Below are 14,697 nucleotides of genomic sequence, written 5' to 3'. Positions count from 1 at the left end.
CGAACACCTACGCATCCTCTGTACCTCTGTGATATTGGAAGTAGGGTTTTTTTTTCTTCCCTTTAAAAAAAAAACCCATGAAATTAAAATGAATAATAATACAAAGAACATTTTTCAGAGCTGTGAGCTTTGAGGTCCAAGTTCACATGTTGTGCTTTCATTCCTTCTCTGGCATAAAAGAAACATCAGAAACGTCTGCAAAACTGCTTTTAGGAGGCCTGCAGTCCACTGACAAGGCAGGAAGAGACAGTCAGCTAGGGCTTGATGCCAGCAGCGTCCCTAACAGTGAAAGGATAATGTTTGGAAATAATTTTCACACAAAGAATATCATTCTAAGAGATTTTTTTTGTTGTTGTTGTTCAAACCAATTTCACACGAGGAGTCTGTTGTAGAGAATGTTTTTTGCGTTGATTGCAAGAAAAGTTGAAGGATCCTTTACTTCCTTTTGTGTCCTGCTGCCATTTTTTTATATTTATTCTGTGCTAACATTCAAATGGATTTGCTTTTGAACAAAGTGCAAGAATTTAAGAGGTACAACAAATCTGGGGCTAAGGGTGTAGTTAGAAATTTTTAAGTAGCTGACAGGTTGATTAATTTTAAAAAGTTCTTTCAGTCAATTAAGTGAATGACAAATGTTACACGCATGATTTAATTTTTTTTTTTTTTTAATTAAATTAAGAAAGTCATCTGTATAAAATGACTTTTTTGTATTTCTTTTCATAATTGTAGATCTGTAACATGTCACACAAATCACAAAATTAAGTGATATGCAAGGCTGGGAAAGTACTTTTTTACAGCTTTGGAACTGTTGTTAACTTTACAAGTTAGCTGTCTGATTAGGTTAAATTTCTCTGTGTTATAAATGTTGTTGGGGTGAACACCAGCTTCCTTCTGCACAACGACTTGATATTGGGGAAATCACTGCAAGCTTTGCAGCATTTGTAAAGCCACAGCGTGAACTGTAATCCGTACAGCGGCGGCTCTGCTCAGGCAGAGCGAGGTAATTGGTTACCGGACTTAAGCTTATGGGCTCCTTGATAGGGCTTGGGCGCGTTGCAAAGACTTTAGACAAGGTCTCCTGAGGATCCCAATTAAAAAGCAGAATGCAGAATATGGGTTTTGTAAGACTGAGAAAGGAGATGAGTTCTGGTGCTTTGGAAAGCAGTCCGTGCCTTGTCAAGAAAGAGAGAGAGAGAGAGAGAGGGAGAGAGAGAGAGAGAGAGAGAGAGACAGAGAGAGAGAGAGAGAAAATTACATTGATTTTACGTCAGTAGAGTTTTCAGGTTTTTTATTATTTAATGAGAAAAGACATGAAAGAGGTGTTTTGCTCATTTTAGAGGATCTAAAATACATGTTTTGTCATCTGAAACTGGATTCTTTCTTTCTTTGTGCAAATTCCACAAAATCTCACAAATGAACCATTCCACTATGCATACATTAAAGGCTCTGCCAACACAAATCGACCAAACTATTTTTTATGTATTAAAATCCCCCTACTGTTGAGTACTTAGTATTTGGGTACAGCATAGTTAATGGGGTTTTTTTTGTTGTTGTTTGTTTGTTTACTTCAGTAGATAAAAGAGGTACAACAATGATATAGGTGTTTGTTTTAGTTGATGTCTAAAATAGGGTTTGCATTTTTACTTAATTCCCATAATTTGACCTATTTAAGTCAAATGTTAAAGTGCTAAACATTTTTCTGAAGAAAATATTATTTATTTATTTATTTATAACTTAGGGTTCAATTAAGGGCTTTCTCAGACCAACATTCGTGTCTGAATTGAGTCTGCAGTAACTACTTTACGTTAAAAGCAAGAAAGAACGTTCAGACAGACTGACAGAATAGCTCAGATCTCAACATCAGTCCAAGAAAAAAACAAGAATTTTAGCATGATAAACTGTTTTGAGAACAAAGTAATTTCTACTGACAGGGCTTTTAATTATATTTTGGCTTTCAGTAAGCCACTTTGGAGGTCTCTGCCTCAGCCTCTCCCATGTTGCCTCTGAAACGTGACTCCTGAAACTCAACACCAGCTTGGATCCGGTGTCAGTGTCTGGTTGGAGCCAGCTACATTTTCATTCCACCTTATGTTTAGTTGTATGAGTGCACCAAGCTGTGAACATGTAATATTATCACATCCACACTTGATGAGTGGAAGATGGACATCCTGGGCAGTGATTGCCCACTGCTACAAAAGCAGGAGCTCAGTAAGAAGCATCCACACAACCTGATCCCTGAATTACAGCGACTAAAAAAAAAAAAAACATAAAGTTTATACTGCAAATTTTACTTCCTTACTTCAAAACTGAAACGTCGTGAGATATTCGAGTTCGTAGAAGACATTTGCGGTAACGGTTTGTGTGGATGGATTGGGTGTCAGCCAGATTTTAACCTATTGTTTACTACCGCACTATCTTTCCAGGTGGCCACAGAAATTTAAACCCGCCTCTGGTCACAAGCAAAGAGGATGAAGTCGGGTCTAGTCCAGATCAGTCTAACTCAGCTCTAAGACTCATTTTGGAGAAGACATCTAAGACAGGAGGATTCAAAATAAAAAACTTTAAGAAGTACAACTTTCTGGGAGGTAAGCGAATATGACTGCACCTTATTTTTCATGCTTAAAGCACTTCCATTGTTGTTCTCTTCTAAAACATGGTTTGAATCCCAAAACGCATACAACTCATTACGAGTAAAACCCTTCTCTTCAGCTGCCACATGAAGCCAAAGTCATCTTCTGGCATCAATGGAGTTCCTGCCTGGGGGTACGGAGGGACAATACCTGAGTAGGTTTAGGTTCGATCAACACGGGAAGACGCTAACAGAATCACTGGCCGCTGTGGCGTATTGATTCTCTGTGGTTTTATGTCTGCAGACACATCAGCACTCAAACGTGCCACACCAGTGCTGTCAGAAGAAAAAGCAACGTGCGCCTCAGTGACCAACTGTGAGTTGTCGTTCAGTTGTCATGGACAAACTGATTAGAAAATTTCAATAAATACAATGGAGTTTCTGACCATGTCAGAAAAAGTTTGTATTTTTTATTTTTTTTAACCAGCATCCCAAAACCAACTGATATAAATTTATTGTGAGTATATTTTATCTAGAAGGCCATGCTTGAGTTTTACACTTCTTCTCACACCTTTTTCTAGGTAAACTGTGTATTTACTCTTGATTATCTATTCTTTCACAGCGAGAGAACGATAAAGACTGCTACGCTGAAAGAGCATCCTTATTCGTCGCACATTTCTCGATTTGCCATGTTCCCCTCGTTCCTCTCCCCGGATGACCCGGAGAGGGGAGTCAGAGCGGCTTCACAGAGATTCATAAACCCTCTCGTTCCAAACAAGCCTCCTGACGTCTCTTTGCTCAGCAAAACTATAGGTGAGATATTGTTGTTATACATTCTTTCTATTTAATACATACATGCACGGGTGGATCTGTCATGATCTGTATGTTTACGTGCTTTAGTTTCTCCCTGATCATTCCTGGGTCATTTATTGTTGTTGTTTTTCTGGAGTTTAGTGTTTTCCTAATTGGATTCATCTTATTAGTTCAGCTTCCTCGATGTTAATTGATCTACTTCCCCAGCCGCCCTGCATCCCTGCGATAAGACTCAACTGGTTTCAATGTCACACTTCAGTCGCCTCAGTTTTTAAGTCTCCTGTTTTTATTTTTCTTTCTTTGCTGGCTTCCTTCTCTTCCATCCACTCTAAGTTCCTTGTCTCACTTTTGCCTTTTGTCCAGCTGTAAGTTTTGTTATAATTTAAGATTAAATTGTAGAAACTCACTGAGTTACCCACATTGTCGAACACCGACCTTGACAAGTTAATGAAAACTTAGACATGGTTTGAAGACAATCACACAACTGCAACAAACAGATCAAGTGAAAAATTAAGATATAACTTGGTCATTTGTGTTTTTTTTCTACCGAAAATGTAAAACAAGGAATTAAAATTGGAAAAAAAGAATAATAATAATTGAAACTATTTACGAGCGGGGATTATATTAAGATACCCCAACGTAGTCCCACATAAAATAGTTAAAGTCACATACAAGTGATTTGAAGAAGGATTTACCTTGCTCAAACTTCAGGTGTGTCTTAGTGTGTGCTTCTGACTGTGAAATTATGAGACAACATCATATAGAGGGACCTGTGGTCTTTGAATAGACAGGTGCCTCATTGCTGACTGTTAGTTCATTTCATCCCACTCTGTCTACGGCCACAGGAGGTCCATACCGACATGAGATCTTGGAAAACCCTGTTAAATCTAGGAAAATGGCCGTTTCTTGGACAGGAGAAAATGGATTTTTGGATGTGAGCATTTAACATATTTTTTGCTCAATAATAATAGCAAATATAAAGAAGTCAAAACTTACCCTCCGTCATTTTTACACCAGCATTCAAAACCGGTAAAAGGGGAGACACAGATTTTCTACCCAGCTCCTCCGAAGACAATACTGCCCAACCCAAAACTCCGACAATGGGATCTGTCGTTATCAGAGCGCACAAGCAACATTCTGAGAAACCTGGAGAGGGAACTCTGGATCACGTCTTACCAGATGGACTTCACTGGTGAGAAGCCAGCAGGATTTTCATTAGAAATTTGGATGCACATCAACACAGATTTGAATTTTAGCATTTTCTAAAGCTTCAAATGACCAAGTGATTTAAATGTTTGCAGGATCAGGGCCTGCAAACCCTTTAAAGACCGATGATTTCAAGGAGAAAATAAGCACTCTCACTGGGATTAATTCACGCTCCGCACCTCTGGTAAACCACATTTTACAATTTTGTCAGTCATGTGTAGAACTGAAATGCTGATGCTTGTTTTTTTTCTTACAGAGAGAATCGTCCTGTCCTGTGTTTGTTCCATCAAAACCCAAAGCAGGACGTAGACAAAGACTGCAGACAAAACGGAGTGACAGCCCCAATTTTGCTGGTCTCCAAATGTCAAATGTAAATCAAAGCACTGCTCCATCTTACATATACCAAAAACAGCCCCAAGAGCTTATGGCTAATTATAACAGAGCAACAGATACGAGCCAAATGGGTCACAGTCAATCAGAGTCCGAAACGGGCTTAACAGACGTGCAGCATACTGATCCATCCCTGGAGATCTTACAGGAAAGGGCTGTTGATCATGCTGTTGATCATGGCAGAGAAAGGGAAAACCGCAAAATTCGATTCGACGAAAGTCTAATGCAAGAATCTGAATCAAAGAGCAGCGAAGGCACCACCGTTCACCTCTCAAACACACAATTTAACCTGAGCGGCGAGTCTTCTTTCCAACGAGAGGCAAAAGTAAAGATGGAGACAAACTCAACGGAGCTGCAAAAAGAAGATCCACAAATCAAAAAGCAGCCTCTCGGAGTCGGAAATCCACTCGGGTCCGAATTACACGATGCATTATCAAATAAAGAGGACAAAAAGACAAAAGGCAGCGGGCTGCGAAGCTCTCATCCTAATGTCTCTATCCTGCCAAGGCGTTCTGTCTTTTCGGGTACTGAGGCTGCAGGTAGGACAGGCACAACCCTCACCCTTCTAGACCTCCAAAACTCATTCAGCAAGTCAGAGGCACATCGAAGATTCAACAACTCCATCACACATGCTGCTGTGGACCTGAGGGACAATGTAGTCACTGGGAAAAGACACAACTTTTATGGGATTAACTGCAACCATATTCATGGGTGAATATGAACATTGACTTTCCAGCTAATGGCAAATAATATTTTCAGATGGACTTGAACTGGCAGCAGCTCATTCAGTCACAATTTTTTTTATTTTATTTTATTTTTTTGTGAGTCAAATGCTTGTTGCAAACTGTTTTTAGTAATTATACATGGTTGTTCTGAATATGTATAGTAAAAGACAGACTTTTCATGACAACATCTGGAAGTTAGATGGGTGAAAAAAGCAGCTGCACTAAGTGCAATACTAGTTGTCCTCTACAACTGCCTTTAAATAACGTGAACAACTTATCACCTAGCAACAAGCTTTGCAAAACTACAGCCTTTTGTATTTGAAAAAGGGTCTTGTCAATGACTCAATTATGTTGACACAGAAATATTTTGATCTAGTTTGTATCTTCATAATATAACATCTTTATGCCCTGCTGGATGGCAAACCGCATGTCTAATGTCACTTTTTAATGATACTTTGAAAAAAAAAAACATTTTTTTTTTCTTTTTTTTTGTATAGTGATCTAACAAGTCTGTCTATTTTTCTATCACCACTGATAAGTTTCACATTAAGATGCTCCCACTGTCGTGTTTCAGTGTAGGAGTGGAGTGCATCCACAACTTGCATAACAAAATCATCCCCACATCATTATGGTTCCACCTCTGTGCTTCACTCTGGGTATTTTGCTGCTTCTTTGCAATTTCTTTGAAATTCATCTCCTCAGCATAATTCTGTGCCCTTTTTTGTTTTAATTTGTCTGCAGTTCTGTCATGTTTTTTTCTGTATTTGGGTGATTGGATGAACACGCCCTGAGACATAGCTCTAGCTTTGAAACATTGCTTTATGGCCTCATGCTTTTAATTTCTTAACGGTCTGGTCTTTATGATGCTGTTTGGTCACTAATAAATCACTGATTTACAAACTTGCTCCTCCCTAATGAAAAAATAAAACCCGCATTCCACAATGCCAAAAATAAAAACCCTAGCCTTCTTCTTACAAGTTAGCTTTTTTTTTTGCAGCAACTCAACTAAGGCTTCATTTAGTGAAATCTTAAAACAAAGCTAAGTACATTCATGATGTTTTACCGTCTCTATAATTCTTAACAGTCGATACAGAACATCTTTACTCATACTGAGGTTAAATGACACACAGCTGAACCTTATGTGGGGTTCTAAGGAAAGAAATAAAATAAATGTTTTTCTTGTACTTCACAAATGTGCACGTTTTTGTGCTGCTTTGTCAGATAAAATCGGAAGTAAATAAATTCACGTTCGAGAGTGTAACATGCACTTTCTTCTATAGGAATCCTCATAGAATGTTTCTACTTTCAACACTGAATGTTGGAAAAGCACTAAGTCCATTAAGATGAACAGATGTCTTCGTGGTTCCAACAAATAGCCATTTAACGTGGATGAAAAGAAATAAATGAACAAGATTAAGTTTTTTCTAAGTCAAACCGAGTGGACCTCAGAGAGCTGTGCTGTGCTGCATTCCTCTGTTATGAAATTCAGCTCTTTGAGCTACAGGTGCTGCAGCAACCTTCAAACTCGTTTTAAAAAGAAAGTGTGAGAAGCAAAAAATGTGCTCCTTTGCTCTTAATCTGTTGCAGCCAAGCAGACTCAAGTAAAAGGCTTTTATTTATTTATTTTTGTCTATAGCAGATAGTCCTTGAGAATCAAAGCCTGCAGGAGTGATAGAAAAAGCTCCCTTATTATTTTCATAAAGACTTCTAGAAGAAATACAACAGAATTCGAAGCAAAGTGAACATGTTTTGATGATGACAGCAAGCAGGTCTGGTTATGTAGCCTTTGAAGAGGAGAGACACTTAAGCCTTGTCTTGCTGAATTGTCTTGGTATGTCTACTTTTGTACATCAAGAAAAAATAAATCAAATAAGACACATTCTTGATTAAATCTGTGGTGTGTTTGTTTGTTTTTTTTCTTTAAAAAAAAAAAAAAAAAGTGGTGGGGGGGGGACTAGATTTGTAATTCAGATGTTTCTGGTCATAAGACACCCGAACCTTTCATTTCCTTAATGGTTGGTTGGCTTTTAATTATAATCTTGGCGTTTGTAATTTCTGAAAGGTTGCAAATCGTTCATTTATCCAGCAGGTGGCAGCACAGGATAACCTCCTGTTGCTCCTGCAATTCTGAAATAGTTTTTGTCGCACTCAGCTAGTTTGGTTTAACATAATGTTTGACAAAATTAAACTAGAAATAGACAAGGAAATTAGTAGCAGTAGAAGCAGTAGCATCATTGTTGTTTTTGTTGTTGTATTTAATATCTTTACTGTATAAATCTATCCAGTATGAAATGACAAATAAGACGACGAGTAAAATAATTTGGCTTTTTTTTCTTTTCTCTCTTTCTGTTGTTTGAGTGTTTTTTTTTCTTTTTGTTTTTGTTTTTTTGTTTGTTTGTTTGATTTTTATTTTTATTTTTATTTTTATTTTGGGGGGGCGGGGGAGTTCCTTCGCTAAACGTCACGGAAAAGATGCTGTCAAAGATGCAGATCCCGCCCCCTTTGAGACGAGTATGAACTGAAGACTTGGTTTTAATTGGAGCTTGTCTCGCTCCGTCACGCTGCTGTGCCCGCCTCCTCACAGCGGTGGAGAAATTGATGCTTTCAGAGGGAAAGAGTGCTGCATGTGAGTGCATGTCACCCGGGAGTACTGCTTTAGGCTGCGTTTTGTTCTCTCTGTAGTTTTGACATGCAAATCTCCTCACTGGCTGCAGCTTTATAACCCGCATCAGGCCCAGTGTTTCCATCTGGACTTTCAAGGTGAGTGATGTCAGCTTGTTGCAGTCTCTTTTTAACCTTTTCTCTACATTTTGAGTTCAGTTTTCATTGCAGTTTAAATATAACATTTCCAAGTTCTCAAAGTAAAACTGCTAAGTCAAACAAACTCGTAATGAAGTGTTTAAGGTCAAGAGAAGTACAGGAAAGCGTCATGTAAGAGCCTGTGGCACTTCCTGAGCAGCAGATATTTTGTGAAGATCATCTGTGGTTCAGCCTGTAAGCGCCAATAGATAATTTTTATTTTAGTCTCCATGGTTACTCTGTGCCCCCTACTCCTCTGAATAAAATGAAGAAATGAAGTGTTGGATGAAAGACGACAACCTGCTGTTTTCCTCATAAAGCCAAAAACAGTTCAGCGGAGATTAACAAGTCTGAACCCACAAGGTAGAAATAGTGAACCGGCTTCAGTGTGATCTTATGTCATGCTGAGAGGATGTAGGTGTGCGATGGTGAACACACAGAGGATCTCGTCAGGGCGTCTCTTCCTTGCTGCATAGTGTTCAATGACAAACTGGGTTTTTTGGTTTTTAGATGCGTTACAGCAGAGATTTTAGACAGAAATGACTAATATGTTGACAACGTTTATTGTTTTAGCTTAATGAAACACAATTTGGTTGAAAAGTTTACGCAGACTCATTGTAGGTTATAAATTTGTAAGTTTTAACTTTTTATTATTTTTAGGCTGAATGTCAACAGGATCACGCACAAACAGGCTCAAATATATGAAGACACATTTTATTAAATTGGTTACATTTTCGCTTAGTTTGAATTCCATATGTTGATTCTTCCAAATATTTTCACCGTCACTGTGACAGCTTTGGTCAGATGTTGAACAGAGTTGGATGTTCCAACAAGACAATAATTAAGAGTAATTATCAAAACCGGTTCTGATATGAGTGAAGCCGGCTAACCTCTGGAACGACCTCATGCTTATGTTCTGGATCCACGTCAAGCAAACAGCCCATTTAAAATAAATCTACTGATTCTAATAAAAAAAAAATTCTCAAACATTTCACACAAAAAAAAAGGGCTTGGGGGGGGAAGCATAATCCAAACATACATAATAAACACATTAAACTTCAGATTTGAAAAATAGTTTTTGGAACTTGTGACTCATCTCATCTGTATAGTGAGATGTTTGTACTCCCGTTAATTTTAGGACTTGCGCAGCGTCCTCGAAGCTCTCCTGGGTGTTGCCATCAGGGGGAGGCTCACCAGGTGCTGTGTCTGTTCAAACATGTTGTGGACTTAATAAAGAGCTTCATATAATTGATAGGACAAATTGTGCCTCTCCAAGGGAGAAGATGATTGTGCCTCTCCCAAAGAGCAAACTATTCAGTTTCTAGATGTGCTGGAAAAGACATGCGCCTAACTGCAGCAAAAAAAAAAGAAAAAAAACCTTCTGCAAATGATTGATTCAGCACACCAAATGCACACAACACTTTTCAGATTTCTAGTTTGGAGAAACGTTCTTCCTTTTGTCTGAACTTTGCAATTTTCCACTTAGTTTCATTTTATTTATCTCATAAAGCTCCAAGAAAATACATTGTAGTTATATTGTGACAAAATGTGAGCAAGTCAAAAGGGTCTGATAACTCATACTTTGTCGGGGGTATTGCACTTCCTCACTCTTATAGTGTTTGTTGTGACTCAGAACTTGGGAGCTTGTTTGTCTGTGCTTTCTATTTTATCTTTTCTCAGAACATTTTCCCCTGTGGGTCTCTGGTATGTTTGGTGGCCAGTTGGCCACCTTACTTGTGGTTTATTCTCTCTTTGTCTTAGCCTCAAGTCAAACAGGCGAAATGAGGCTGTGCAGGAGAGGAGTCAATAGAATTTGAGGAATGCTGCAGAAGAGAAAACACCGTTATCAGTTGAGGCATATCTACATTGGGACATGGTGTTTCATGAGTGTCGCCTCTGTTTATTTTTGTGTTGAGTCTCGCCGCAGCTTGTGGGTCACCTGCTGTGTTGCTGTTCTTCCTCCTGAGAATTCATTGTCATGCAGATTTAACGGTTTATAAAGCGAAACGCTCATTTACAGAGCAGGAATAACAGAAACAAACTGCAAAGTGCGAATACTTTTAGCGATTCAGCCACAGCGCTGTAAATTATACAGTGGTCTGCACGGCTCTGCTCCACAGTCTTCTGAATATATGCCAAGTAAAAAGGTGAATAATGCAGAAAGAGGATTAAAAAAAAAAAAAAAACAACCAAACAGCTGAACTTAGCGTGTGGCAGGTGTTAGTTATCTCCTTGCGTGGGCAGGAGGACTATGTAAAGTAGTCCTTTAATTGCATGCACAAACATATTCATGTGATTTGAGACTTCCACTGAAGTAAGTACATCATTGGATTCATTATGAATGTTTTCTTCTTTACATGTCTATTTTGAGACATTAGGGCATTTGAACCATTTGCAGAAAATAATGTTAGAGTTTCTTTGTTAAGACAAGCAACTTCTCAATCCTGCTTTCTTCGATGTTGTCAGATAAGTAGAGCGAGGTTTTTAATGGCAGGCTGCTCGTCTCCTCAGCCTTCCCCAGGCGTCAGAGAGACTGAAGGATGCTTCAGGGCTCATTTCATAACTTCTTCCCAGACTGCCAGATATCAGCATCAAATTTTTACAAGCGTGTCTCTGGCCGTAAAATTATACTTAAATAATTTTAAATAATAAAATATTAACACCATGATATAGTTCCTTTACAATACAGACAGGTATCTGTATTGTAAATAATTTAAAATAAATAATCTGGTCACTTCAGGATCAGTTTTATATCTCATATTAATATTATATTGCAAATAAAAAAATATTTTTTTGGAGGGGCAATTTGAAAATAAAATCATACATTTCAAATCTCTCAATGCTACAGATCCAAAAAAAAAAAAAAACAGCAACAAATTGGGTCTGTTAGCAAAATTAGCACTTTCATTTTAAATGTTTTGCGGTACGTGGTACAGATTCAAGGGATGGGTTAGTTACTGGTACTGAAACATGCAAATATTTTCTGTCATGTTCTTATAGTTTCCCTGCCCTTTCCTACTGACACTTAGCTGGGTAATAAAAAGCTACTACACTTTTCTCTTGCTTACTACTCAAAGACTGAACATAGTCTTTGAGCCAGAATTTTACAGAATTTTACAGTAAAACTCAGTAAAATGAGTCACATATCAAAAATTAAATTAAAAAGTTCATCAATTGTTCAGTAGGGAGGACGAGAATTTAAAACTCTGCATCAACTATCAAAATCTACATGTTATAGGATGCATAGATTTTTTTAAAAATGCGGTAACTTAAATTTAGCTTTTGGCATATTCCATGGTTTAAGTCAAACGTATGCAAATGAACTGTAATCTAAAATTTCCAGTTAATTTGACAGTGGTGTGATAAGGGCGTGAGGACAGTTCTAGAGATTGCAATCAGTCAGACCTTATATAGTTGAACTATGTGGTCGACACTATCAAAAGTTGTTTAGGTGTAGTAACACCAGTGATTTGTTTTTATTCATGTCGTTCCTACGCTTATTTAAGCACTTTAAGTCACAAAAAGAGGAGTATTTTTAACCTTTTCTTTCTCATCTCTAGGAAATAAAAATAGTCCACCATATGGTGAACATTTGGTTTGGGGATTAAGAGATTTTCTTACTCTACAACGCATTTGATAACTGAACCAAATTGGGTCAACAAAAGTTTGCACTTAAAACCCAAGGCCAAACTTCAGAGAGGCCCTGAGTTGAACTGCAAAGAAAACAAAGTCCTGGAAAAAAAACACACACACAACTGAAATCGAACCACAAAAATACAAAACGATTCAGAGCTGCTGTCACGTTTTTGCCTCATTTTATGACTTTTGCTTTTGATTCTGTAACTTTCCGACTTCTTATCAGAGACAGTTTTATGCTGCAGATTCATTCACGCAGTGCACTTAGTCAAAAATTGCTTTGCTAATGTAACTCACAGAGCTCAGTATTGCAATAAAAAAAATGAAAGCTGTATCAGATAGACACTTCATCTTTGTCAGTCCATAAATGGACATCAGTGAAAAAAACGGTGCCATTATCTAAATCTCCTCCAAGGACGTCCAGACGGCTTGTCGCAGTGCAGATGTTATTTTAGTTTTTTTTTGTGTGTTTTTTTTCGTGATATTCCACCTCCTTGGCCTCATGCATTCTAACAGTGATGGATTATTATGTTAATCTCTGAATTCGGATCAGTGCTGCCACATTGGTATCAGAACTTTTAATTGGAAAAACCGCAGGTATAGGCCAAATTTCAGAACGAGGAGCGTTTTTCACCCTTCCGCTCAGCTCTTTCTCCCCCTGCTCTGCAGTGAGTGCTTGTTGAACTGAGCCGCAGCTCCTCTGTGTCCTTATGAGCTGGTGTTGAATTATGAGGCTGTCAGGCTTCCCCCTCACTGTGCGTGCAACAAAGGAAAGGACCTCTGCCACATTCGGGGCCTACAACAGAGTAAGAGGACAAGAGAAGGAGAGAAAGAGAAAGAGAGAGGAGGCTAAGGAGAGGAGAGGCTGCGTGACGAGGATGTGGTTGTTTGACAGGATGCAGTGCGGTGCGCGTCACCGTGCGAAACAACACCTCTCGTCTGCCTCGCAGTTTTAGACATGAATGAAAATACATCCTCCACAGCAACTTAACGAGGACTGACTGGGTTAGTCACTCTTGGATCAGTGTGAGCCGAACTCTTGCACTTGTGATCCGAGGTATTTGTATTTCTTGAACTGTTCGTCGTTTTGCTGGGCCACAAACACAAACTTCGCTGCATTTCGGGGGGATTTTGTGTGATTGACTGAAGAGCTCAGACTGGGTGGGAAGCATCTGTGAATTTAAATGTTTATGTCTTGCTTGCCACTCATTCTCAATTAGTCGGAACTTTGACTAGACCAGTCTGACAGCCAATATGCTTTGATTTACACCCTTGCTGTCCAAGAGCAGTCCTTGATTTTCTGCAAACGATCTTTAATATCTGGCATCAGGCCTCCCCAAACATAAATTAACAAGAAGAAAATTAAAATAGGAAAACAATAATTCAGTAAAAGCACCGAATAAATGATTATCTAGATGATAATATCAGCTACAACTCAAAAATCTTTTGAAAGCCTTTACCAGAAAATCCCAGCCTTCCTAACACTATATTCTATAAAAAGTCATTGATCCATGCACAATAGAGACAGGGTATAGCACATTTCCACCAAAGTAAGATAGCCAGCTGGGCAGTAGAAGCAACAGAGGAATGTGCTTCAGCTGGCTGGGAACAGGTTGATGTGTTGCCAAAGAGAGCTGGAAGTGGGTGTGGACGTGCTGTAGCGTCATATCCTTTTGCTAATGTATCAAAATATAATAGCCCAGAAATCCCGTTATTGGAGGCAGTACTAAGGCATGTGTACAAGGTCAACGGGGAGTCATCTGTGCCAGGATACATTTTAGATAGTTTATGGTTTGTGTAATAGAGCTGGTTCCCCCCATACTGATGAACCAATTTAAAAGTTTTCCAAAAAGTCGTCTCCGGTACTGACGCCCAATATTGTTTTCATCCAAAAACAATGTGGAAAAACCATTTACTTTTTCATAAATAAGCTCTACTTCGTGTTGCTGTAGAATTGAGATACTTTTTTGTTTTTCTGGGTGTCTTATTTTTGGAGTGGCTCCCTGTTGTATTGGCAACTTTTCGCCTTTAAGCAGAACAGGGACGCGCTTTGCCATCTGTGCATCTCTTTCAGAAGAGGTGTGGCACACAAACACCCTGATGCACAGAGACTGTGGGCTGGCGAGAATGACCCTGCCCACTCAGGAGATGGTCTAATGAATCTCATGCCGGAACTGAGCCCGTTTTTTGTTTGCTCCAGCCATTTGGGTTAATGGGATCTCACTGTGACGACCTGTGCTACCGGCTAAATAAGACGCAGTCATTTTACAGAAATGTTTTGAATTCTCGGTGGAAAAGATCAACATCGTTTTCTGCTCCAGAGAAAATCCTCATTTCTTTATAAAAAAGAGAAACTCTGACTTTCGTCTTTTTTTTTTCCTGTACATGTGACTTTGTTTGACTAACCAGAAAAACTTAAGTAGTTAGCTGACTCAGACAGAAGCCGTTATTTATCCTCTTCGACTGATTGCAGCCTCTTAAAGGCAAGTCCAATCATATTTTTGAGTGACACAGCATGAGCAACTTTGTGTCTGAATATTTCTATCTCCTGCTCTCCTG

At 38.7% G+C, this 14,697-nt stretch overlaps 2 protein-coding genes across 3 annotated transcripts in view; both read left to right on the top strand.

Moving 5' to 3' along the window:
• The first annotated feature begins 2,159 nt into the window (after positions 1 to 2,159).
• On the top strand, positions 2,160 to 7,634 carry spmip4 (sperm microtubule inner protein 4). The gene is made up of 10 exons (XM_088014012.1): positions 2,160 to 2,208; positions 2,424 to 2,478; positions 2,710 to 2,784; positions 2,874 to 2,945; positions 3,057 to 3,086; positions 3,192 to 3,382; positions 4,228 to 4,316; positions 4,400 to 4,574; positions 4,684 to 4,772; positions 4,845 to 7,634. Exons 1-10 carry the CDS (start codon positions 2,160 to 2,162, stop codon positions 5,691 to 5,693), a joined length of 1,674 nt encoding a protein of 557 aa, XP_087870138.1. The 3' UTR covers positions 5,694 to 7,634.
• Positions 7,635 to 7,923: 289 nt separating this feature from the next.
• osbpl3b (oxysterol binding protein-like 3b) overlaps positions 7,924 to 14,697 on the top strand; it is a 42,706-nt gene continuing 35,932 nt past the window's right edge. The window contains exon 1 of one of the 2 annotated variants that reach the window (XM_015004327.2): positions 7,924 to 8,463. The gene's annotated coding sequence lies outside the window, so the exon portion shown is untranslated. The remainder of the gene's footprint in view (positions 8,464 to 14,697) is intronic. The other variant, XM_015004332.2, reaches the window with a different exon arrangement.

The sequence above is a fragment of the Poecilia mexicana genome, unplaced genomic scaffold, assembly GCF_051168715.1.
Source record: "Poecilia mexicana isolate PSO_F unplaced genomic scaffold, ASM5116871v1 scaffold_16, whole genome shotgun sequence".
NCBI lineage: Eukaryota > Metazoa > Chordata > Actinopteri > Cyprinodontiformes > Poeciliidae > Poecilia > Poecilia mexicana.
Note: the sequence above shows the minus strand (reverse complement) of the source record. Positions and strands in the feature narration are given on the sequence as shown.

Excerpts from the sequence above, each read along its gene's own strand:
- spmip4 (XM_088014012.1), top strand. The coding sequence starts at position 2,160 with ATGGACATCCTGGGCAGTGATTGCCCACTGCTACAAAAGCAGGAGCTC. Across the intron at positions 3,087-3,191 it reads CCAACTGATATAAATTTATT|CGAGAGAACGATAAAGACTG; the intron begins GTGAGTATATTT and ends ATTCTTTCACAG. Across the intron at positions 4,317-4,399 it reads GAGAAAATGGATTTTTGGAT|CATTCAAAACCGGTAAAAGG; the intron begins GTGAGCATTTAA and ends TTTTTACACCAG.